Source organism: Thunnus maccoyii, chromosome 8 (assembly GCF_910596095.1).
Source record: "Thunnus maccoyii chromosome 8, fThuMac1.1, whole genome shotgun sequence".
Classification (NCBI taxonomy): Eukaryota; Metazoa; Chordata; class Actinopteri; order Scombriformes; family Scombridae; genus Thunnus; species Thunnus maccoyii.
Window position 1 is genome coordinate 11,537,141 of NC_056540.1, and position 27,812 is coordinate 11,564,952.

Consider the following 27,812-nt stretch of genomic DNA (forward strand, 5'->3'; position numbering starts at 1 on the left):
AATGTAACATGCCATGTTAGATAAAAAAAAATCATAGATGAGACACACTGAGGCAGCCCTACGTGCCGCCATCTTAATCTCCTACACTAGTGCTATACACAAGTGATAAGTGACTTCAATCAATAATCAGAATTTTTTATCATCTTGAACAATCCAGTTTGGTAGAAAAACGATAAGATACACAAATACTTCTGCAATCGTGCTGCTTATAAGTTGGGTTTTACCGTGTGTTCTCACTTCTTAGGGACACATTTGTCAGTCATGCAACTGGTTACTCTCAACAGGATTTGGCTTCTGAATGCTGGATTTAATTTCAAGAAGCTCCAGTACTTCCAGCCAACTTACTTCCAGCCAGTGAATGTAACCAGCAGCTATGTGGAGAGGCTAATTGTTGCGTCGCCTCAGTCATAACGAGGGGAGAATCCGAACAGAGAGCCAGTGGAGGATTGACCATCTGGAGTAGTGGGAGTATTCCTGCTGGACTGGCAGGCATAAGTTTACCACATCTTACGTCCATCATTCTCCCTGAGCCAATTTACCTTCATTAACTAGTATTTTTATGTGCTGAACTGAAATGATTATAGACTGACTGGGTTTTGAATAAATTTGAACTAACAAATGAGCCTCATGCTGCCTTCAGGGTGCTGTCAGAAGTACCAGAATTGTAAGTTAAGCATGTATGAATGATATAAATGAGGAGGTAAATGACATGGGACAGTCGGTAATTTCTGTATTTCAATACGTTTATTGTATGTCGGATATAATTATGTCTGCTCATACACACATGGATACAACCGCTGATTAGTGTGTGAGCTGGTGTGTTGGAATCTTTTAAGTTATTCTAATGACATGAGTTTGTGTGTGTAGAAAAATTAGATCATCCCTGTGAAAATTAGGGTGTGTGTACTGACGTGCATTGCTAATATTACACACAGGGGCTTGAGGCCCTTGGCTGTTGTATGTTTTCATGAGCCTGATGAAGTGCTGAGTAAAATACATCACTCATGCCTGTATTAATTAAAGATCCTTGATCATAAATACTTTTATGGGCTGAGTGTGCAGTTACTACCACAAACATTTTTTTTTAAACTACATTGATATTCCTGATGGACTTACCAGCACAAGCAAAGCTTATCTCTTTTTCAGCATGGTAGTCTTTTAAAGAACTGATGGTAAAAGTAATATATCCATGTTAAGTTCAACCTCACATTCTCATTAATAGGATACATAACTAATCATCTATGCCTTTGTCATTTGTGTGATGTCATTAGTTTTTGGAGGAAGAAAACTGAACAAGCAATTGATATGTTTTTGTTTTATGAGTCGTTATAGTGATGGGCTTCACAGAACACAAGTAGCAACCTTGAAACGAGCTGGTTTTCAGTCGTTTATTTAAAGTCATGTTTTTGGCTCACTGTCTTCTATTATCTGCCGGCGCCACCGAAACAAAGCTTTTGTCTGCAGATGTTTTTCGGAGGCTGATTATTGGCAAGTATTTAATAACAATGCCTCATTACAGTTGAATAGTTGTCTTTGAGCTGTGAGCTCTGCATGAACCTCACCAGCACAACTGGGATACTTCCTGTTGTAACAGTCTGAAAACAATTTTGTCCTGATATGTGTAACCTGGTGCGACACAAACGACTCAGGTCTCTAGTTTGAGGGCGCAGCATTAAAAAGTTATTGGCAGTTGTGAATACACGGCAATAGTAGAGCTAAATCTGGTGGTAACAGACTAAAAATGAGGAGCTAATTAAAAATAATGAGCTGCACAAGTTCTGTGCACCAGTCACATACGGGAAGCTACTGATACCATCAACTTTCATCAGAGATAATCAAATTGTATTTTCAGATCAGCAAAGTTTCAGTTCACCACTAAAAGCCAGGAGCCCTCACAGGGAAAAAAAACCATCACATTTATCAGAGCATACAGCTCCTGTATGGTGATTCAAAGATAAACACTCTTTCCAACTATTATCTTGAGAAAAAAAAAGTCTTTTCTCCACTTTATAATTGGCTTATTTACAGTATTCTGTGTAAAGTGATTTATGTAATAAATTCTATTTCCTTGTGCATGAGAAATAACCATTAAACTTGGCATTTATTAGAGATTATATTTCTGCTATTTATACAGCAGAAGTGCATGGAAAATGTAATTTTATTTCCCAAAAGCCTGAAGACTTTTTAGTATAACGTACCTTATGTGGGATACTTTATTGATTCAGGGTGTAAAGAAAAGATTTTAACACACTCACAATAAAAAAGGTTTTGTGTGATAAACTTTATATTATGCTGGTCATGTTGCATGATATTAATAAGTGTTGCCAGATTTCAAAATGAGATTATCTAAGAGCACTGGTTCACTGCGCTTATGTCAAGCTGTGTAAAACACTCCTATGTTATTCCTCTAAATGGCTGGAGTCAGAGTGTTTTCTTTTATTTCATAAGGCTACCATAGTTATGACCGTATGAGATGTCCAGTGGAGCAGTAAATACAGACACTGTTAGTGCTCCTCAGGGCAATTCCTAAGGGCCCCTTAGGGATTGCAACACTTCACCACACCTGTTTATGATTTCCTGTCATACCACTCAGTATTTACACAGAGAAATACTGATATACAAAACTGTTGTGTTGAGTTGAAGTACTGATTGTCTTAAACTGTATATAATACCAGATCCAGGTCAAACATGTAATTATAACATCCGTTAATTAATCTACAACAATACTGTCAGGCTGTCAGACTCAAATGTTACAATTAAGCTGTGTTGAATGAATATGCATAAGTCTTAAATACATACTGTACGTCTAGTGTTTATCATGCAATGTGGGTTTCATTTTATCAGTGGGTGTGCTGGTTACGAGGTAGCAACCAGAGGCTGAGTCACAGAGTGAGATGGGACACAGACAAGAGGAGGAAGAAAAACAAGAAAAACAATAGAGGAGCATGTAATTGAGAGCAGAAAGATTACAGTATGATATTCAGAAGTAACAACTAAAAGATGAGAAACAAATAAACAAACAAAGGGAAAATGACCTTAACCCTCACATTTTAGCTGTGTAAATATCGATTTCATGGGGTTTGAGGATTTATTCATGTCTTCTGCCCTTTCTTTTATTGAAAGGGCTGTCCAGGACAAGATGACGCTCCAGATCTAACTGATATACTTGGTCCATGTAAAGTACTCTAAAAGTTAAATCATTTGTTTATAGTGATGATGATGATGCTAAACATTCAGTTACACTGGCAAAAACTACATTAAGAAAATATTCCACCGCAGAAACTGTAGGCATAATGTTACTTCATAAAAAAGTACCAATATAAACAATGTTGGCAGTGTGTTCACTGTTTCATCCTTCACCATTAATTGGCACAAATGTGCAGATTATAGTGCACCGGAAGAGCGAGAAACATGTCAAGTACAACAGTGTCAATTGGAAACTGTATGTTTAAGGTAACTGTGAAATTGTTCTACACACCGTGAGCATAACAGGTCCAAAACCGAAGATATTTATATACAGTTATGGCTCTTCCCCTGCACTCACAAATGTTAACTCGTAAATACTGATAACAGTCGTTTTTTTGCAGATTGCGAGTCGACAAATGTGAATATTCATCTGTAAATGTGACATTACAGAGTCACAGTTTACAATGCGTGTTAACTATTCCAAGCACATTTGAAACTAAGCATTTGCATAATAAAGCCATGGTTTTCTTTCTGTTATTGAATAGTACAAACCCTATTCTTCCAAATTAAACTGTGTTTTGTTTGTGAGAGGACTATAGAAATGAAGTATTTCTGCTATTGTAAAACTCTAGCTGTGTCAATTACTAATAATTATCCATTGTGGCCAAATTTGATGTGTCAGGCACAGATGTAGTGGCTTTGAGTACATATTCATCATATTTCATCTTGAACGTGATCTAAAGACCAGTATTTAAGCAGTTTTGGGAGACATTTCATTTCTGAGGGTTGCAGAGGGATGGAAAGGTTACATATCTCTCATTATGGATTATCCAAAGATTTTAATGAATGTTAATGAAAGCCACAAAAGGCACGGGAAATGACTTGAGGCTGGAAAGCAAGACATACCTCGTGATGACCTGGCTCATTATTATTTTTTGATTGAAGATGATGAGTTAGGTCATTCCCAGTAGAAAACAGAGGGTACATTTCTATAGCCAATTACAAACTCTGGCTTTCACAGACAGATTCTCTTTGTCTCAGGGACAAAACTCATATTCCCAAGTCTATTACATCTGTCCCAGCGAGGTAAAACTCTGAAGGCAATTAGCCCTGGCCTCCCAAAGGATCACCTCCATAGGGATGACATATGTTTATTGTTTAAGTCCATAATGTTCGATTGACAGCAAAAATAAATTGCATGCTCTTTTTAGGTCAAAAACACAAGCACTGTAATTTATTCTCACAATATCTAACACAGTGTTTAACTCAGCTGTCTCTGTATCAAAGCCTCTTTTGAGACTTTGATGAAAAGTTTTAATTGCCTTCATTACAGACACATTCAGTGTCTCCTGAGTTGTTTCTCAAATCAAAAAGCTAAACTTGTAAAATGGATAAATGCCCACATATTGATTCTACTTGTTTCCTTTCTGATTCCTTTGGTAGCGATTTAGCCGTTTAGTTATTTAACTGTTTGGCCTCCTTGATGTGTAAATGCGCTTAGTGGTTTACAGCAATAACACTGCACTGCAGACCTGGTAGGCAACCGCTTCTGTGTTTACAGATCCATTCTTTACCCTCAGCGTCTGCAAGGCTGCTCAGAAGGTAATGTGCAGACTAAATCCCTCTTCAGTGACAGCTGTCATATCAAAAATGGTGAACCTAATAGCTTGTGCCATCACAAGAGAATTCATACAGGTTTGAATGTCGTATATTTGACCATCCTGTATTATTTGGTTTCTTTTCTCTCAGTTTTTTTAGGTTATAATGTTGCATGCAGGAAATCTGTTGCTGTGTGTCTGCTGTAGACACAGTGAATCTAAACCTCAGCTGCTCTTGACAATTACATGAGGCTTTTATCTTCTCATTATGGTGAGAGATGCCAGGTGTGTCAGAAGTCAGGTGTTCGTGTACAAAAATTGGATTTTGCAGTCGCGGTGTACAATAATACGCTTCAGATAAAAGTGTCATTCAAATGCAAAGGTTATGTTTTTTTTTTCTTCTTTTTTTTATGAGATTCTGCAGGGTTTGCTTTTGGATATGAATTTTACCTCGTCTGGATTAAAACCAGACACAATGAATATACGAGGCATGTGGGAGTGGTGGGTGGAAAAGGAGAAGAAGAAGAAAGTGTGCAGAGACTCAAATTAAATGCAGCCATAGGAGAGGCTTCGTGTTTACAGGCCACATGTGGATGCACAGCACTTTTGAGCTCGTCAGGTATTCATGATTAGTTCTGAAAATTCAGATGACTGCAGTCTAACCGCATCTTTGTAACGATGCCTTTGAGTGAACATTATGATTTAAGTGTTTAGTCTGCAGAGGAAGTAAAGCATTTGAACTGCAGCATTCCCTTACAGTATTTCTTAAGAAAAAAAGTGTCCCAATGATTGTTCATGCTAATCAGACTATATTTACATTAGAAAGTGACTGCCTTAACGTAACATCAGACAGTTTACAACAGGATGAGATAAGAAGGTACATTAAAGTTAAGATTTATGGAATTTGTCTTGAGGCATTCTGTTTGAAAGTCTTTTCTCCACCGTGACATATCAATGTATTATGTATTATGCTTACATGTGCTCTTATGTTCAAATGAATTATGAGAAAGAAACCACTGCATCTACACCGTACTCACAACAACCACAACCACAATCACTTTCCCATTACTTATACCACATACAAAACATAATGACAAACTCATTTAATAACACCACTGCCGTCCCTTATATATTTACATTATATTCATTATCCTGCTCCTGCCTTGCCTGCAGGCTCATACACAGCTACAGCTTTACATTTGCTCATTTTAAAATGTAGCCAAAAGGGGAGATAATATAAAACAAGACAAACCTGGGAAGTATTTAATATCCATGAATTGTAAATGCGTCCCTATTTACTTAATTATTATTTAAGACTTGACTACTAATTTCCAGTACTGTTTACTAATCACTAGAAAATGATACACTGCACATAACACAACCAAGCATACTATCATCATTGTTTTAAAAGTACTGAACTGTAACTTATCATTTTCAGTGTTAACACTGTGTACTGTCGCCATAAAGTTTAAGCCGAAGTTTCTCTGCTAATTAAAGAGTTTTCAAATGACTAACACAGAAGTGAAAATTACTCGGTCAGAGAAAATGTCAAAAGGCCAGAAGATATTCAAGATTACAAATCAAGTGTTTCATGTGCGTGAATTTCTCCAGACCACTGTGAGCTCAACAATAATGAAGTTGTGGCTGCATCAGCGTGATATACATTAGTGTAGACTGAATGATTATAATTGCTTTAATTTAACTGCATATTCCTAACAAATCTTAAATCATTAATTATATTAGTGGTTGTTACTATCAAATCTTGCCTCTTCCTAAAATAGTGTAGTGCGAAGTACCACATACAGACGGGTTAAGGCCATTTCCAATCATACAACGGCCAGAATGTTGACTTTTATAATATGCAAATTAAGGACAGAGTTTATTTATTATTAATTAAAATTAATTCATCTGTGCTGGTGATTATATCTGCAATATTCCAAGCAGACTCCTCTTCTCTAACAGTAAATTACTGTTTTCTATGCAGGCTTTGTATTTGATTAACACGTTTATCTTGGGAACATGCAATTATGAAGCCTCCATTAGCTCTCCATTGTCTTCCCCTTATTGAAATGGATTTTTCTCCTAACCATTCGTGTGGTGGCCAATCCTTAATTTAATCTGGACGGTGAGGTAGTATGAAAACATCAAAGGTCTCTGAGGCAGCACCTTGCTCCCGGTCTAAGTAAAGCCTCGCTAACTCTCCTTCTAAAATAAATGCCCTCTCCATATAATTGGTGACTGAGGCTCCAGCTCATGCACACTCCATTTCTTTGCTGGAGCCTCCCTTGCGAAAACAAATCCTCCATTCCCGCAGCCGCATTACTGCATAGTCACTGCGCCAGAATCCCCATGGCAACAGACATGTGCAACAGCCTGCCCTCCCCTCTCCCATCCCCTCCACCCCCAGAGCTCTTTTTCTCACTAAGAAACTCTGAGCTCGAGAGTACGAATGTGCAGCATCTTCCACAATGATCTACAGAGGTAGATGCAGTAGAAGGAAGAAAAGATATCTTTCATAATAATCTGTCAACTGAAAAATCTCTTTTAGTTCAGCTGGTTGCTATTGGAAACTGCATGAGGACATGGGGTAAGAAGCAACAAGCATGGCAGGCAGGCTGGAAGTAGGTGGTGTATATTCACTGTGACAAGAAGAGACAGCGTCTTGTTCTTGGAGGTTTCTGGTCCACAGAACAACATCAAAACCAGTTAAAAGAGCAGGGTCTGAATCATTACACTCTTCATTCAATTTTCGTCACCATAAAGTTATTGAATGACTTGAATGGCACGCACTGATATACGGTCTCACTTTTGTCTCTCTTTATTTCCGTCACCTCGCTCTTTCACATGCTCATTGTCTGGTCCTCAGCCCCTTTCTTCCTTCATTCTGTGTTTCTGCCTAGTCTGACCTTAACTGTAATAATATTGTGAATTGGGGTTACTGTGAGTGAAGAAGTCAGGTTGACCAGCAACCCCTATTTCCTGCTCTCACAGCACCTCATCACAGTGGAAAAGACACACAATTTCTCAATCCCCATCTAGCAGTGCCCCACTTATCTGATGTGAACTAAGGCCCAGCATTCAAGTCGAGTTCCCCCCACCCAATTAGCTCCATGAGAAAAAATGGTACTTTATTGTAACCGGAAAATAACAGTCAAAATATTCTCAGGATACTAACATCACATCAGAGCGAAGGGAATAACGTAACAGAAAATGCTACCACATTTTATGGTTTGTGTACAATATACAGAAATACAACAACAAACACTTTAATCCCAATATAGTCTGCTAAAGATGTTCATCTAGACAATAGTAACAGCTGATACAGTCCTAAAGCTGCACTAATAATTTTTCTATAATAATGAAGGGTCAAATGACGATGTAATGTGAACAAGGTCATGCGTAGCCACAAAGAATCATCACCCGAATCTGTAACTCCCCTCAGCTCTACAGAGCATTTTAGCACCTTTACTGTTTTAGTAGACTCTCACTGCTCTCATCAACCTTGTTTCAGACAGGCAGGTGTTATTTTTAGAGCTCTGATAAAAACCACTGTATGCTACCTGCACAGCACCAAACTGCAAACGACTTTCTGGTGACCATATTGGAGCATTTAATGGCTAAAGAGCCACTTATTTCTCCCCAGGAGTTGATGAAGACTGAATAACAGAGCTAAAAAGGAGAGTGAGTATTGGACCTACATTCACCAGGCAGCAAGAAACACAACTCCAAATAAATGCTAATGTTGCTATCCAGTGTCTGCTGCATAAAAAAGCCAACTGTTCGCTAACACGTTCGCCATATCAACTTTATACGGTGATAATATGTCATGTGGTGTTTACAGCTTGTTTTGTTGCCCCCGAGTTGGCAATGAAAATCTGTTTGTACTGCTTTTAACTAAAACTCATTTTGGTTTGGAAGCTGTAATTGCTTGGCCCTGTACATGGAAAGTTCATGTAGTTTAACTTGCTAGAATAGTAAGTATTGTTTTTGAAGAAAAAGCTTCTTCATAAATTATTAGCTTGCTGGTGAAACATGTTCAAGGATATAAAACAAGTCCAGTTGCCCTTGACTTAGCCCTCCTGGATATACCAAGACCTGGATGACTGGGAATCTTCAGACATCATTGTCCAACTCTGCTAATTTACACAACACACTCGATTCCTGCTGTGGTTTAGGTTTCACAATTAATAATTCTGCCTACATGTACAGGGAACCGCTAAATATAAACCATTTGTATTGTATTCTAACATTATATATATCAACTTAATGACCCACTATAGTCTGTATGAAAGGCTTAACGTGACTCAGAGCCAAATGCCCTCGGCAGTGGTGGATTGACCCATTGTATCATGTCATATCCAATTTTTTTCACTTGTTCAGCTTGATTTAAATATGCCAGGGTCATCAACTCACATGACATCCAGTCACAAGGTGATAAAAGGGCGGGCTCTTTAACCGTGATTAGCAGAAGCACTAGATTATTTCAATTAGTGTGTAATCATCTTCAACATTCGAGGTGAACGGCCTGACGCCTGAGCGATTCTCAAATACCATCACTCTCACGCCCAGTGCTAGCAATATCAATGATGGCTATAATTCCTTCCCTCCCTCCTCTGCATGTTCCTCCCATTTTCCCCTCATGTGCTCCTTTAGGGCATTCCTGTCCTTTAGAAAAGGAATCATATCCGTACATGTCACTTACATCACTGTCATCACGTGCCATTTGCATTTGTCGTGTCAATGCTGCCATCCTACAGCCACTTCTGGTTCATTGCAACCAAATGTCAAACTCTTTTGACAACATAAAAAGGTCACTAAAGAGCAGTTTAGGGAGTGTGTTTTAATATTACTGTGACTGGCTGCAATCTGGCATTATCAATACAGCCTGAAATGGCACTGGTGGCGGTGGTGTCCAGGGTGAGGGGAAATTTTAAAGTGAATTAGGCATAATGAGGACTTACAAATGAGAGTCAGTATGACTGATACGCTTCCCATCTTTTGGCGACTGGGATTGGGGTCACTGGCTTTGAGGCAAAAAAGTCAGGGCACAACTGAATCCTCTTTTTCACTTTTTTTCCCTCTTTCATGTGCTTGATTTTCTTTTTTGTCTCTTTGGACTGTGGATGATCATAGCCCACAGCTGTTAATTTCACAGTACACATGTGCAAGCATTCGCAAGAGAGCAAACACACACACACACACACATGCACTTCTACCTCAATTTTCCTGAAGATTGGTTTAGTTACACAGAAACAGAGTAAAAGATGAAGGAATATATTGCAGCATGATTCAGCCTCATTAGAACCGCTCAATGTGGATTCCAGCTTGATGTTGCAGATGTACTTCCAATTTGAGAGCAACCAAAAGGATTTTTCCCCCCCAGATACTATTATTATGTCATGTGGGTCAACTTGTGAATCACAAAGACAGAGAGGGAGGGAGGAGGATAAACAGGAAAGCAAACAAGAAGCAAGTCTGATATTCAATTCTCCAATGAAACCTAATTTTCCTCAACAAGGGATTGTTTTGTGCCAGCAGGGGTCCACAGCAGCAACATCTATGAACATGTCTTGGACCATCTCCTCCACATTACTCGCAATTTGGAGGCAGGAGGAACCCAAGATGCCCCAGTAAACTGTCTTTGGAGACTCTGACTCTCTCTCTCTCCATCTCACTAATTGGTTATCCATCCTCATTTTACCCTTCTCCTTTGTATTCAGAGGATGAGCTCTTCTTACTTTGTCTTGGCCAAATAGCTCAGGATAAATCTTGGACGATAAGAACAAAATATCTCCTCATCAATGCCACACTCTCATGATAGGAGTACAGTACTTCACCTCTGGGAAAGTGTAGGGCACTATTTAAGGATGAAATAATATCCTGGTTTTGTCCCTCTGCCGTCTTTATTAACTTCTCAAATCACCCGCGCTATCATTTATAAACAGACCAGGCCATTTATTCATTAAAGCCAGTTTCAATTTGCTGCCTAGTACAATGCCACCAGTGTCCCTGTAATGACTATATCACAAGAGTTTACAGCTTAATTTATCAACATACCAGCTTAGCTTGGTTGGTTTGTAGAAAATTCCCCTTTTTTTTTATCTCAGCTCTGCTTTCCCTTCTCATTAGTCCGACTACATGTGAATGTGTGACTCATCTCATAATAACTACACTTCATGAGTGTTTTAAAATTATGCTCATTTAATGTCCCTCTGATTTATTTTTTTTTTCTGCTTTCACTTGCACCCCCTGTTCATTTCAGATGCTTCTTTAAATCCTGTGACAAGGACTCAGGACTCACCCGTGCATGGTTTATGCATATGCATATTCGTAATTTTTCTACAAAATGTGTACATTTATGTAAGCTTAGCCTCTGGCATAACCATTGAGGTATGTAATCAAAATCACAAGTAATAAATAAATAAACACAGACTACAATCTGATATTTCTTTAATTAGATAATGAATACATTAATGAACAGTGTAATTTAGTAATGAGTATAACTGATAAGCCACCATTAGCCATGATTATCCTGAAGCCCTGAACTGAACTCTTAAACCACATTGTGTCCCTTAAATGCACTGTTTCCTGCAGTGTTTTAGAGCATTACTGGGCCACCCTGCCTGAAACAAAGACAGCTTCTGCTAACATAATGAAATACACTTTTATCAGTTCAAACATTAGAGAAAATGAGCAGCCATTTCACATAGCAAATGGCATATATTTAAAGGTCCAATAAATGACACTGAGAATAACTGGATGTCAGCAGACAACTATTTGCTATGTAAAGACATAGTGGAGTAATGGCAACCTGAGCAGTGAATGAAGTCACACTCCCTCTGTGTGTGCTGTTATCTGAGCTTCTCTGTTCTTAGTTTTGGTAACCGCACCGGCCACGTGTGTATGTTAGTGCATGTGAGTCCCTCCATGTCCTACGCATCCGTTTCCAAGATGGCGGCCTTGTCACAAACTTTCTCAACTTTCAGTAAAGTATGTTTTTGAAAACATTTGAGGCGAGAAATAGACAATGCACTAACAGAATCTTGATCCATATTTGATCAGCACTGCCTAGTTTGACAGTTTGATCTGAGTTTTGTGAGTTGTCGCTTTTTTTTTCAACTTTATTGAGTAAACAACACTTTTGGTCTGAGATGTTGGTGCTATAGTGCGACATCTAGTGGCTGAATGTCATGTATTGCAGCTTAAATAAATGCGCCTATTGTTTAGGTCATCCACTAAACTAAACTAATCGTAAGATGAAATGTAGTAAGATCTGGGAGGCTTACCACCTATTCCAAGCAATTTCCTAAGGAAAAGGCTTAGATGGCTCTTTTTTTCCCCCAAAAAATATACACAGTCTGAAGGTCTAACATGCAAATTATATCATACAAAAACAGAAATCATGCAAGAACAAACACACAAAGCCACGGTTGTCCTATGTCTCAGCTTGATTCATATTTGTATTTTCATTCCTCTTCTACCTCCACCTCCAAGTTCAGTTTTTGTATTTGTCATCTTGATTATAGACTGCAGGATTATAATTGAATATTTATTGGTCTTTGTCCATGCACAACTCAACATTAATCGTTTCTCTTCTAATCCAGCCTGTCTTTTATCTTCCCACATAAAGAAGAGTTAATCCCCAAATCCCTGTTTACAGCACGCAGTCATTTCTCCTGCTCACTTGATGAAGTGCCATTGGCTAGTTTTGTCATTTGATGATTGCAAGTCGGCAAGGTTAGGCATGATACTTAATGGTATCGGTTGTATTTCAATTCAAATGTGTGAGGTTTTTAAAATGGCCTGCAATAAAATAAACAGAATTTATTCAGGCTGCTGTGAATCAACTGAGATTCACTGAGGTCTAGTTAATCCTGCATATATAGTTATCTGTTTTTGGGATAATGATGCAACTCTTCCACTTCTTTCCATCAAACGGGATCATGTGGGCTCTAAATCTGCATTTATTGAGCATCCAAGGGTAGGATATTAGTCCTTACTTGTCCTAAGCTCTCAGAGGTGAATTTGTGGTCCCACTTTTTGGACAGGAACAGCAGAAAAAGCATTTTATCAATGTTCTTAAGCAGGGAAAGCCATCCTGTCCTCCAGGATTTAATGGAGCTGCAGAGCTGTCAAAGGAGTTCCCAGCAGGACGACAAAGATAAGACAAACATACACACACATTGCTGTAGCTGTGGAAGTATAAAATGTACAGTGATTGCTTTAAAATAACAAACCCCCTCAAAGCTTCTTGATTAGATTCAAACGTCATTCAGGTAATCACTGATTGTAATAATTGTATGTCAAAACTCCAAAGCAATGCATATTTCATAATTTCCCACCTCTACATATTGATTAAGCTTGCTTGATCATTGATATTGTGGCCACAATGCACCTACACCATGAGAGTGAATCAACGGCAGTGAAAAACACTGCCTAAATTATTATTGTATCCAAGGACACTGACATTTAACATAACTATTAATACAGTAATGAAAGAGTAAATAGCTGATGTGATTACACGGTTCAAATTACAGTGCTAGATTAAAATTAACTGGTGTAAGACATTTAAAAAAAAAAGATGAAATGCTACTCCTACTTATTTGTACATTAGATAAAGTCCTTGGTTGTCCAAGTGATGACACATTCACAGGATGAAACCTTTGCTTTTCAAATAGATATATTTTTTTTTATAAAAGATGTGACTCAGCTTGTAGCAAAGCATGGAGTGCTTTCAACCTTTTATGTGCAGTAGGTTTCCCACAGCCTCAAATGGTTGAGGCTGATTTGTTATATTTATAAGCTTTAATAAGAATTAACTTAAAGCAATCAATCAGTATTGCAATCAAGAAATCACGCCAGTGGTGGCACTCTCTCCAAAGAGAGGAAATAGGCTGGCAAGTAGTAGATAATTTGACTTCCCATGTCCTTTCCCCCCAAGCAGTCCTGTTTTATTCTGAAGCTTCATGTTGGTTCTTTTTGTTTTAGGGTCAGGGAGTGTCCTTATCCCCCATCTCCCTGTGTCCCATTTCATGTAAATCTTCAATACACTGTTACACAAAGTGTTGGATAATCTCGTTGTTGAGGTTTTTCAAAAGAGTGCAAAGAGGAAATTTACAATGATCATTTTTATAAAGATCAGTTACCTCAATGCTGAAAAAAGTACATAAAGTTAAATTCAAGTTCCAGATCTTTTTATAATGGAGACCTGTGGTGCAAATGGGGGATTAAAGTAAGAATAAATAAAATAAATACATAATAAATAGTAAACAATATAAGAAAAAAAATCAGAACCAAAACCATCAGGATCAAAACCAGATGGTTAATGTTAGGCTGGATAGGCAATTGGGTATAATGTTTTTCTAGATGACCTCCTTGAGGATCTTTCTCAATGTAGGATGACATTCATTAGTCCCACTAAGTCTAGGTTTAAATGCGTCCACACTGATGACTGGAACACTCAAAGCCCAAGATCAAACTGAAGCATTACAGCTCGAATGCATTTATCATGCACTGTACTTACTGTCTGTAAATATGGGCTTACTATAGCTTGGACCATTCGCTATGGGAGACTGATAATTTCACTTGATTAACAAACTAGTGGGGATGAACATCTGGTAGCAATTAACCTTCAGACCTGCATTCATGCCCATGGACCTGCATGCATCAGTAGAGCTGGGCTGAGCTCCAGCTCTCTGAAGTGCATTTCTACTGCGTACTCTTTATTGCCATACGGGGGAAAAGGGTTGAAGTAATGCCCGTGTTTCCCTGATTGTAGAAATGGGTGTCAAAGGACGTGTTCACTGAAATGACACAATGCAAAAAGCCAAAACTGTGTAAGACCAAGTTTCCTGGTATGAAATGAAGAAAAAAAACAAAAACAAAACTGAATCAATGCCTTGAAGACAAACTGAATGATTGCTATCTGCCTTATCAACTGTAAACAAACCTCAAGTCACTGTATTCACACTGTACATCCTGACTGTGTCACTTAAGCAGAGTGGATACCAACAACCACAGTCTGAATTAAAAATACCCAACAATTAGTCACACCGCGGCTCCAATCAAGTTATAGATAAATTCCTCTAGTTTAACCTTGGGGCCATGGAGGATGATTTTTCCAGGCTTGTACAATTCTTCCAGGTCTCAACATTACTCTTGCCAATTCAGAAATGCTGTGTGTGCACAGCACTATGGGAGAAATAAACACCTTCAAGGAAGCTGCAATCTTTATCCACCTGATCCACTATTTTGTGGCCAAGGTCACAGAGGTAACACAATCTTGGGAGAGTTCTGTGTAATAGTATATAGCTTTTACTCGTGTGGGATGGAGGGAAAAAAATGAATACAGGCTGCTGTTTGTGTGTGACGCATTCGTCTGCTACTGTGAAGCTCTGGACATTAAAAACAAAAGCTGCTGGCTGGTAACCAACATAGGCCAAACTGTCATAAACTAAAATTCAAGAAATACATAACACCAAAATGTGATAGTGAAATGGTGTTTGGATCAGTGAGAATATAGGTTTGACATCTTCTTCCATTAAAAGCCTGTTTCGTCAATAGATGGATTTTGTGCATGGCACATGAACGCATCATAGCACAACAAGTGTCAGTTATGCACTCAGAGCAGCTTGGAGCAGACGAGCAGCTTGCTAAACCAGATGGGATAAGCGTGCAAAAATACTGGTCTGGTGCTTGAACATTTCCATAAAAGACAATACATGAAAAAATTGAATAATAGAGAATAACACATGAGTAGGCGTGCGCTGAAACTACCATATAAATTTCTCATGTTGCATTAGTGAAAGATTTGTGTTTGCCAACTATGAATGTTGGTATGTAGCATATATAGTCAGAAGTCATTTCTGGAAGAAAGGCACCAGCAGCTTCAAGTTGGCAGTTCTGGATCTGTTCCAGTAGTTTATAGCTGCAGATATACCGTAGACAAAGTACCCCTCACTGCAGTGGAGCTACATGGAGCTAGGACTACCTAGCTAGTTGCTAGACTGGTTTGTTTTGTTTTGTTTTTGTCTTTGATTGATCATAATGTTACAAACACCAACCACCAACAAGCAGTGCATCACCAGACAACAGCAACAAGTTTCATTTTGTAGTAGTATTAGTTTGGCCAGCTCACAAAATGAATGTTTATTGGCTGCAGCTGATAAAATCTGCTGGCAACATTTATCATTTCAGCTGAGGGCCAAAGGGTAAAAATGAGAAGCAGCAGCATATGAAGAAATATAATACTGTAAATCATAAAACTCTTGTGAAGGTAAGTTTAACATGGTAATTATGTTTAATTGTGGCTTTTACTCTGTATTTTCTTTACTGTACAGTGTAAAATCAGCATATAAAACACTTTTTTTTTTCATTTACAAAACAATAGATAATTAAAATGACTTTTGACATTGCAGAGTCCAATAAATCAGTGACTGTCACTGATAATTGTTCCTGTAAACATTTCCAGATAGTTATTATTGGCTTAGTTTTTGGGAAAGTGAGGTTTTTATCATTTAGACTTTTGGCTGTGGACTTTTCTTGGTTGATGAGTTTTTAGTTATGAATGATTGCTTTAATTGATGAGTCACATCAAGCTATCTCTCTTGATAATTATTTCCATAGTTTTTTTTGACATTAGTGGGGCATAATGACTAGGCCTCACTAGACATGCTGTGTCATTGTGAAGGGTGATATTTAAGCTTCAAGTCCATTTCCCTCTGTGGTAAGCATGTAAATGCATTTACTTTGTATTAAACTATGAGCACTGCCAAAACATGAGCTCACAGCAGTACTGTGGCTGAACACTTACAGACAATTCACTTTACTGACCATGCAGCTAAGCTGGTGGAATTGGTACGGCATGTAACAGCACACAACACAGACAAGAATCACACAGTCACAGTTGCATCACAGGTGTTACCGTGTCTTCAGACAGGACGAGAAGCAAATTTTAGATGCAGTGTGATTACATAAAAAGTCATGAATTTGCCTGGGGTGGCACAAATTGACGTGAGTTGAAAGTGTTTCAACTTGAGCAAGAGATTCAATAAATCTGCTTCATAAACATACAGACATAAGATGTAAAAGGTTTCAAGGATTCAAGGAACTTTATTTGTCACATGCACAGAGATACAATGTAAAACATGCAGTGAAATGAAGGGATGCTCAGTTACTGTGGAAGAATATCCAAGAGATCAACAATAAAATAAGTAAATAGAATAGATAGAATAGAATAGAATAAGGTAAAATAGTGCAAGATGAAACTATATAAATATATATAAAGTACTAATCTTACCTAATCTTGACCAGTTTCCAGAATCTAACAGTATTTACAGTTAAAGTGATCTGGTTTGCAAGTAAAAGTAAAAGTGACAGTGGCAGTAACAAACAGTGTGTGCAGTATTGCAAGAGTGTCTGTGCGTGTTTGGAAGTTTTTGTTAAAGTGAAGTATGTGTGTTGAGGATCCGGATGGCCTGAGGATAGAAACTCCTCTTCAGTCTTTCGGTTTTGGCCATGTGACTGCAGAGGTGTCTGCCCGGCCTCAGCAGTCTAGACAGAGAGAAATTATAGGGAAAAGAGGAAAAGGAAAAAAGAAAACCCCAAAAACTGAGTTTCTGGTGAATGCTGAGTTTAGATAGAAGCTGAACTTTCTTTCTTTCCATGTAGGTGGCAACATCATCAACTGCACATCTAAACTACTGCTGCTGTTACTTTCCTCTAGGTGGCACAAACTGTGCTGTAGTGATGCGAAGATCGCAGTTATATCCGCGGGCAATGCAGTTAATCCGCGGATCGGGCAGGCCGGGTCATAAAGATTAACATTCTGATAAATACAGATTACTTTACTTTATTACAATTACTTTAAATAAATGTTTATTTATTTAAAACCAGACTACTTCAGTGTAATATGTTACCATATCATCACACTTACATACTGTATATCCTGCTGAGAAGTAATGGTAATGTGTGATTGGGTGCGGGTCTCTAAATCGAAGAAAATAATTTGTTCGGGTGGGTGGTGGATGGATTTATGGATTTATGCGTACATATGGATGTGGATGATGTCAGAGCCGATCCATGCATCATTACTGGCCTGTGTCAAACGGTTCTGACAGTGACTGAACAGCTCGCCCTGGTGGCCAACTTGCAGCATCTTAAAAGTGAATGAGTTTGGGAGTTTTACAAGCCCGTTCCATGAGGTAAGTTGCATAATTAAATATTAAAAGACCGAAGGCTTTATCATTCCTCCTTAATAGATTCATGCAAATAAGGGTCAGTCATTGCAATTGTGGGAAACAGCAGGCTAACAGCTTCCAGTGGTCTTGGTAATAAATTCTGAGTCACCTGCAGTTACACTACATGTAATCATATGGTTTTCTCCATCTAATTTCCAGAACCCAATTAGTTTTCCCTCCAAGTACAACAGCTATTTACAAGAAACATTATGCACAGGACAGTAAATATTAAAGAGATCTTGCTCCTCATTTTTCAGACTATTTAAATTGGTTTGACATACACTCATATTTTAAGGTACACTCATTCTTTCTGGATGGAAATGCATCAACTAACAGATGGTCGTGGCGAATCTAAAAAGTATGACATTTTTTCAGGAGTTTTTCAACTTCCTGTTTTATTGAGCAGGGTGTGGAAAATATCATGGTGAACAAATCGAATTAAAAAGCAATTTCTCAAAATAGAGCAAATCTTTGGCACAGTACATAGAAAGGAGAAGAAAAAAAACACACCTCATGATTTATTGCGAGTGTTCAAATTTGGCCACCATTGATTAACTGTGTCCTTAGTTGGCACTACCTCAAACACCATGCCTAAATGATGATTAAAAAGAACCACTGAAGAGTGTAAAAGAAGGTGAAATAAATATGTTCCAGTTAATTCGAATATATGTAAATAATGTCAAAGTCTACGTTTTTGTTCTTTTTACACTTCATTTACTCTGTTGAAGGCTACTGATGAATATTAAGTATGTTTACCCGCTTTCTTTTGTCAGTGGAGATGGCTTACCATAATGACACTGCCAAGATTGTGTTTTCTATTAATTTGCCAAACAAAAGCTATTCATCAGTGTTTTTCTGTATCTATCAGACTGTTTAACACCAAGGTGGGAATTACACCCGGACAAGAGATCTGATTTCTCCAGTTAGCAAGACGTTTTGGCAGGTATCTGATCAACTTGATGTCATCATATTACACTACAACAAGCCACACAGATGATCATACCATTCACATGCATGGCTGCCCCCACAAGTCATGACAGGCAAAAAATAAACATAGGTACAACAACGCTCCATTTTTGTAAATGTGGTATTCTTATAGTTTGATACACCTTTCATTTCTATCTCATTATAATAAAACTTTAAGAGATGGGTGAGTTCCTAAATATACTAAATGCAGAGGGAGGTCTTTACTAGTGCTATGAGAAAATTCTTTGTTTTTTCCCTAAATACTGAAGTAAAGCATCTTTAAATATAAACTGGTATTTTACCGCTTGGCAAAACTGGTGCTTGTTGAGTTGTGTTAACATTCTCTCCAGCCTCTCCAGGAGTATTCATTCCCTCCCCACAGTCCCACTCAGATATACCCTTATCCTTCTTATCCTCAGCAAATCAATACCTACCTCAGCTACTTTGGGAATCAGCCATCCACACACATCAACTAAGAAGCGATGCTTCAGAAGCACAAAGCAGAAATCCTTGCTGGAAATCTTTGCTTGCGTTAGCATCTTCAGGTGTATCTCCGCGGTATTTGAACTTTTAGAATATACTGAGGAAACCGTAACAAGGTAACTCATCCTCATCATTGCACAAGTTGGTTATTAGTGGAGTTATTTCCGCATGATTGATTGATTATCAAACATTTAAAATCTGTCAATTCCCACATTATAAATGAATTTCCTTAAGTATTGTCGAATGTCTTGGAGGGTAATTATTAAAAGTGCCTTTAATGGAGGTCAGTAAGGTTGGTTCAAGCCATTAATCTAATTGTGTGTCATTTAAATATCATAAATCATATTGTACATGTTTACATTTGACATTTCTTTGCACTTAACAGTGCTGTAATATCTTTGCTTGCTTCCTGTAATCACCAGTGCATGAATATTGATGTGGTATCTCTCCAGGCACTTCATCTAAAATGAATGAAGATGGGCCTCCAGCTCAGACAGATCTGCACAAACACGGCATGCTCATTAAAGACCAATTGTATAATAATGTGCACCTGTCTGGAGAACTGAAAGGTAGCCTTCCCAAATGTGTTTCCTGCAAAGAGATCTGAATTTAGCCATTAAGATACGCTTTTCCTTTGTTTTATGTGCAGCGACTATGCCTGTTATGTTTTGCTTTATAGAAAGGTGTAAAAATTAATTTGCTTCCAAATGATTAGACTTAAGGGTGACAAAATAAATTTACTGAAATGAAGAGAGTGCTACTGTTGACAACATTACAATAAATGAATCACGATCATTATGGCTGAGCTTTTACTCAAACATTTGCCATATTTAAGCATATTACCACATTTTAATGTTTATTGGCCATTTTGCAAAAAGCATACTAAAAAGTACGGAGGTGACTAAATTTGAATTTCCAGCAAACATTAACCATATATTTCTAAGTGCAGGGGTGGAAAGGATTGGTGGACAACCACCGTCAAATTTAAAGTGTGTTTCTCTGGGATCATCGGCAAAATATTTACCTCTGTTGCCAAGCTGTAAGTGCTCAGCCCAGATGGGCCAGATCACGTGACCAGCTTTTGCGTAACTCGTATGCTAATTTTGCATATTGCAATGGGAGTTGGGACCTGAGATCTGAACCTGGCAATCTGAAAGCAAACTGAGAGCTTATCTGAATGTCCCCATTCAAATGAGTCACGGTTGTTGTTTGCAAAAGAAAAAGCCTCATTAGACCTCCAGCGATATTCGCTATTTGAAACATGACTTTTTCATTTCCCATCATTTGAGCAGATAGTCTGTAGCAGTCTTGTGTTTCTCTGCTTAACCAAGGTGGGGATTACTGCTAGTGCAAACTACTAGTTTCTCTGTTTTATACAAAACAATATACTAATGCTGCTTTCATTAATGTATATCATCACTTCCTAATTGCTGGAGTTTTTTTTTTTCCACAAAGCGGTGCCTGTAGATAGGTGTCAAGAATGACAAATGCAAAAGCTTTCATGAACTGTATAGTGTGCAGTACTTGTATAATGCACAGCCAGCACACTGACTTTTAGTCTTGGATATCCTTCAGAGGATTGGCTCTACTCTGGCTGTACAGCAACTCACCAAGGACATTGTAATTTGACATAAAAGCCTGGTGTTATATTATAAACATAAGTAATTCACAGGTCATTGAAAAAAACTTAGGTTGTCATCAGTTGTCTGGACTGTAGCTATACTTGTGTTAAGTTCAAGCACAAGTGCATCAATGTCAACAAAGTTGGAAAGGCTGATTTTTTTTATTCTCTCAAATAAATGTGGGTAAAACTAGAATAATATTTATTGTTTCTAGCTCAAGTTAGCACAGCTTTCAAGGAGCAGTCAGATACAGCACTGGACCAATAACTTTTATGAGTTCCCAGCACTTTGCAACTACACTCGCACAACTACAGCTCCAGCTGTGTTCACATTGCTCATAATGACTGATAGACGCTGCTTATCACTTTCATTTTTTTTTCTTGGAGACTTTCCAAAGAGCTAATTCATTTTTTTTGGATGGCTGAAGGCATTCAAGCCCATCCTGTGGAGCAGCTTCTGCCATGCTGCACTGCACCTACTACAATCCAAATAGGGTCATGACTAGAGGCTATCTGCATGCTGTTGAAGTGAGGCTCCACAGAGTTGGTGTGTGTTGTATGATCCAGGCAGCTGTCTGATGTCAATATTACTGGAGGCCAAGGCACAAGATGTCATAATAAACAGCATGAATTAGCTACACCTACCTTATTAGTTGTATCATTAGGCTAGATATCATTAATTACATTATCTTGGGTATAGAAACATTGGGAGAATAGATATAGTGATAAATAGGTGAAATAGGTGATATTAAAATACACTTTTTTACCTTGTTAGTGAAGACATAAGATAAGAAGAAATTATAAAACTAGTTGGGGAAGACTGTTGGTTTGTCACAAATCTTTTTGGAGTCTTTTGACCTTTGTTTTAGCTTTTGCTCAAACTATTTGTGCAGTATTTTAGGGCCAAAGAAATAATCATAAGTCATCATCACAATTCAAGCCCCAAGATTTTTGAGGCTGATACCAATATTGATATTTGAGGGCTTAAAAAATCTGATAATGATATATCTGCCAGTATTAATTTTCTTTTCACAACCCCTTAAATAAATGCTCATTTTTGATAAGGCTCCCTTAAATTTGTTTTTGTAATAGTTGTGACCAAGACATTTACTGGGCAGGATGTTTACAGCTGAAAAATAAACTTGCCACTATTCTCTGGTGGAAAAACTATAGAAAGATGACAGTTTCTATACCTTTGGCATTTCTGTACTTCAATTTCTGTTGTTAGGGACTATTCTCAGCGGTGGATTAATACACATGTGGTGTTCTAATGAGTATTTGGCAGCAGGTGGTGTAAATGATTGAATAGAAAATACAGTTCCTATGTTCATTAAGAAACATGTCAACCAGAGCAACAGTGTGGCTCACTGGTGCGTTTTTAATAGTTTCTAGACAATAATGGAAGTCTATGAGGTAGAGAAATGATCAATACCAGGCTTCTGTTACACAGGCGATACTTGTTAATAGGGATCATTAATTGCTGGTTTCAGTCTTTTTGGGGGTATGTTGATCATGTGAATAATATTTAATTACAACAAACCCTTTAAGTAATGCATGAAGGTAAGTGTGAAGGCTTTTTTTTTTTTTTTTTAACAATTTTTTCAATCGCAACTTCAGTGCTGAGGATCATTTTCACCAGTCATTCAGCACTTCTTCGGCTCTTGACAAACTTCAAAAATTGCAGATGCTCTTTGATATCGTTGCATGGTTCTCTGTGGTTTAATAAAGTGGTAACCTGGCAACAGTCAACAGTAAGCAAACCAAACATCACTTCAACACACCCTGCAGCCATGACCTCTTAACAGTATATAGACTGCAAAATAATTTTCAACCTTCTTTGGCTTAACACATAAAATGTATCCCTGATTCTAGTGTGACAAGATGCTTCTCTGTGACTGATAAACCACACTAGTAAAGATGAGACAAGTAGAGAGTCTCAGGCAGCATCAGTTTTCTTTTTTGCTTTGCGAGAGAAGATTATGTTCTAAAACTACTACAGAACTGAACTGTTGAGGTTAATGCATGACAGTGGTTCAAAAATGCAAAAAACAGCACTGACATTTTCATTCTTTAACATTTTCTGCAAATTGCTTAACTATCATTGCAACTGGGAAAACAATTTTCATAAGTGGTTAAGTGTCCACTGAAAGTGCAGCAGCTGTAACATGGTCCTGCTGCTAAAAGGCAGAAGAGCACCAGCCACATCAGAGTACAGGGTCTGCACTTTATTCTCTGCTACAGAGAAGCATGGGGAACGGTCAACACGTGCACACACACACACACACACACAAAGTGGCTCCCTCCCTGCATGTGTGTAAAACACGTTCACTCAAAAGTGAAGTAAAATATTTCATTGGCTCAGCTGCACACACAGTGCCTTGGGTCCAGTGGTAGCCTTACATTCACCCTGGCAATTAAAAAAAAGACTTGGCACACAAATAATTTTATATTCAGTTTCAGTCTAAAATATAAAGCAAGTCACAATATAGCATGACCAGCGGCTCAAACCCTTTTTCTGGGCTTGCTGACTAGTAAATGTTGTGAATTTAGACTTCAACCCTCCATGGTTTGAGCAATAAGTATGTTTGAGCTAGATTATTGTGATTGATTATTATCACAGAAATAAGGTCAGTCTGATTTAATGAAAACAAAAATATATGTATGATAGCGTTATAACACTGTAAAAATCAGTTAAACAAGTGGGGGTTTTAGTAGTTTCTACCAATTGTTACGGATGAATGGAATAAAGCTGGAAAAGGGCTGAGACCAGTGTTCACCACAACATGACCACTGTCAAGTCAGGCACACAAAAACGGACACAGCTGGTCATAATTTTCAAAAGTAAAGCCTGCTGACAAAAGCATAATAGTAACAGTTCTGAAAAGATATTTAAAGGAGCAGTGTGTAGAATTTAGTGGCATCTAGTGGAGTGAACTTGGCAGAAATAATATTCTATTTAAATGAATTTAAGTGTATAATCACATGAAAATAAGAATTGTGTTCTCGTTACCTTAGAATGAGCCCTTTATATCTACATAGGGAGCAGGTCCTCTTCCACGGAGCCTGTCATGTTGCACAGCCATGTTTCTACAGTAGCCCAGAATGGACAAACCAAACACTGGCTCTAGAGAGGGCCTTTTGCAGTTTTTGCGAGTTTCACGGTTACCATAGGTTCTCCTACATGCTTGGAAAGGGAGGGTGAGGGGTATTCGGTTGGTTGAAATCTGCAACCTCACTGCTAGATGCCACTAAATCCTACACACTGGTCCTTTAAGGAAGACTTGGAAGAGAATAAAATATCAACTACATGGGGCCTACTGCCAATATAGACCTGCACCGTCTATGGGGCATTTCATTTGTGGAAATGAAGTAAAATCATCTGTATCATCTTAAACCTGTAAAAAATGCAATGTACTATAGCAACTTGAAGCTACAACTGATAGCAAGCTTTTTATCTATTTTGTTGTATTTTTATAACTTGTCACAGTTTCATGATGCCAAATATGTGAGCCAAAACACAATTTAGTTTTATGCAGGCATCATTTTTGACACAATGTATGTCACCTGCCATGCATTAGGTCAACAATTCCATTATAACCCTTAATATTTGATTTGTTGCTTTAAGTTTTAGAAAAGGATTAATGTTCTGAGGACATATTGCAGATATAAACTACTGATATTTGCGTGGTTGGGATGAGATACAGGTTGATGCTGACTAGACCATCTTTCATTTACACTGTGTTAACCAACTGTGAGAGAAAGTATTTTTCAAAACTCCTGCCTGTGTTGTCTCATTAAAAGAATGTCCCATGTCGATATCCAGAGAATAGCCACAATCTAAAATCACACCTTTAATTTTACACAGAAAGGAAAAAAGTGATACTAAAATTACCTTCCTACGATTTCAATTTTTTCATTATAACTTACTGTGTAAAGACCGTAGACTGTAAAACATAATAGAGGTAGTCTGGGGTTACGCCATGGTTACATTACCTAACCAACATTGTCACTGTTATAGAGACCAAAACCGTTTTTTGAACCAGGCTGTAAACATGTTTATTTCTGCTGTAAAGTTGGGCATTTTAACATGGGGGTCTATGGGGATTGACGCACTTTTGGAGCCAGCCTCAAGTGGCCATTCAAGGAACTGCAGTTTTTCGCACTTCCGCGTTGGCTTCACTTTTCAGGTTGCTGCTTGGTAGAGACAAAGCTTTATATCAACAACATATGATAAACTCTCACAGTGACATCTGAAGAAAGAAAAAAGGAAAAAGAAGACGTCAATGGAGAATTTCCTGTCAGAGTTTAAGAAATATCAGCAGGCCTCATGCAGCGGCAGATCTGCTGCTCATCTCCACTTCAAACCAGGGTACACAGTCAATCCTACTGCAGACTGCTGCTCTACATCCCTACCACCGACTGGGTGTATATGAGGTGAAAGAACTTCACACAGTGGGGAGGGAAAAGAAGACAGGGAACAGAAGAGAGATCAAGAGGCAAGGAAATCATACTGTACTTGTGTTCAGTCACGCCTTGTGGACGGCACAGCAAGAAAACATCTAAAACATGGTAAAGAATGTCACATGTGAGGTGATATACACACAAATGTTGCATCCGGTCTTAATATGTTAATATAGACACATGCTGCTCCTGTGACCAAAGCTCACACTCTGGGTTCAGGGTGCAAACTACAGAGGAGCCAGGGGGAGCTCAACTCCTCTTAATAAGACATGAGCTCCCCTGAAAACATGATTTGTGAAATTCATGGGGTCTCTAAAATATTGAAAATATGTTACTTTTGCCATGCATTTCGATGTACCTTCATCATCATGGATCATACGTAAAATTTGGCTATTATTGATGTATGACTAATGCATGAGGGTGATTCATCACTAATTCACTTTAATAAAGATACCAGCATGCATTCCATCCTTGCCATCACCATTGAAGTGTAGCTTCGAAATATCATAAACTTCACTTAACTTAAAGATCAGAAAAAAGAAACTTTCTTAGTCCCACTCAGTCTGCATGCTGAATCACCATTATTCATTTATTCATTTCTCTGTTTTGTCGTCAGCATACAGATATGTCAAAGAGAAAACAAGGAAGCTTACTCACAAATTTTGGGCTTACCAACAAATCTAAGCCAATCAACTCTGAAGTCAGGCCTCCATACTCACTCCTGTTTTAAGGTAAGGACTATTCCCAATTAATTGTATTATTCACTGTTGGCACTGTATGTGATGGGTTTTGATGAGGACTGGATCCCTTGTAGGCATCCTGGCTGTTTTTGTTGGTATTTTCAATGCTCATGCATTTGTGTGTTGTTACAGGCTGGTTTCTTGATACATGACTCTTGCATGTCTTAATTGTACCGAGAAATTATTGTGCTCATCTGTATGTGATGGGTAACTTTAACTGTTGTTGATGAGGACTTGATCCCTTGTAGGCTCTGTTTTTGATTTGTGTTTATAGGCTGTTTTGCTATTTGACCTATCCATGCCTTATTTGTGCCGATATATAGAATATAATACATCACTGCAGAGTATACTGTGCCTTGCTTTAGTTGGCCGTATTGTATCATACTGTGTTATTTGGTTTTGATACCTATGTGGAGGTTTGATGTGGTCATTAACTTATTATATATCAGATGTGCTGACATAAAGCAGGTAGGCCTACATAATTGTAGATATGAATGTGTCTCTGCAACAAAGAGTCACAGTCAGTCCTCAAGCCCCCCGCCCGTCAAAAAAAGGTGAGCTCCCCCGAAAGCCATGGTATAGTTCGCACACAGTCTGGGTTTTCCACAAAAATATTTCAACTCCCTGCACTTAACAGGCCCAAGGTTTTCTAGCCATCTCCTGGAAACTGTCTGTGGCTTATTTTTCAGTGAAGTTTAATTTTGGAGAACAACAACAAGGTTCATTTGTACTGGACCAGACCCAGATAAAAATAAATAAATAAATAAATAAAACTGAAATTAATTTGTTATTTTAGATTTTTTACTTCATACATAATTAATTCCATCTTAACAATTTGTAAGAGGGTAAGTTTTGGTTGTTAACTATTGATTTTACAGGCTCTAGTGACAACTGCTTCTGGCAGATTTCTGCAATGCTGTGTGTTAGACAAACAACGAAAAAGAAACTGATTGTTCTTTGGTTAAAATGCTTCCAGTCAGTATCTATCTATAATATGATTTAGCTGAGGAAAAAACACCACTATTTAATTTTGATATTTAAATATAATAAGGAGTAGGCTTTTTGCTGTTCAAAAAGCCCAAAAGAGCCAAAAGTCTTTTCCTAGATAAATAATCAAGGTGATTGTCATGTTAGCTTCAAACAGGCAGTTAGCAGTTAGCTTGTTAGTTGTTGAATGTAAATGACCAACAGCTGGTAAATAGAGTTCTTTTAATTCACCAATTAAACTTATAAGCACATCATGTAAGTACAACCTTAAAAGTTCTGAATTGAATTCTCTTGTGAAGTAGCTCATCCTGCAAGTCTGTAATGCTAATGCTAGCTCAAGGGTTAGGTCATCAGTCAAATATCAAAAAATGTATAAACCTTTTTCACAGCAGACATTTTGTCTTGTCATGGTAGGAAAAGTACAGGTGTTACTAATAATATTAACAATGGCTCTTTTCTTTTCAGGTGTCCCAGTAAGTCATGACAGTGTGACAGCCAGCTTGCACAATACCAGGACCCTGAAAACTGAAGC

At 38.0% G+C, this 27,812-nt stretch overlaps 1 protein-coding gene across 5 annotated transcripts in view; it reads right to left on the reverse strand.

Moving 5' to 3' along the window:
* The window catches only part of sncb (synuclein, beta), a 249,077-nt gene that overhangs the window by 123,482 nt on the left and 97,783 nt on the right, over nucleotides 1-27,812 (reverse strand). Inside the window, exon 3 of one of the 5 annotated variants that reach the window (XM_042418168.1) lies at nucleotides 16,729-17,336. The exons of the other annotated variants lie outside the window; for them this stretch is intronic. Coding sequence (XP_042274102.1) covers nucleotides 17,225-17,336 — 112 coding nt within the window. The 3' untranslated portion in view covers nucleotides 16,729-17,224. Of the gene's footprint in view, nucleotides 1-16,728; nucleotides 17,337-27,812 lie in introns of those variants that run through there. 5 annotated transcript variants of the gene reach the window in all.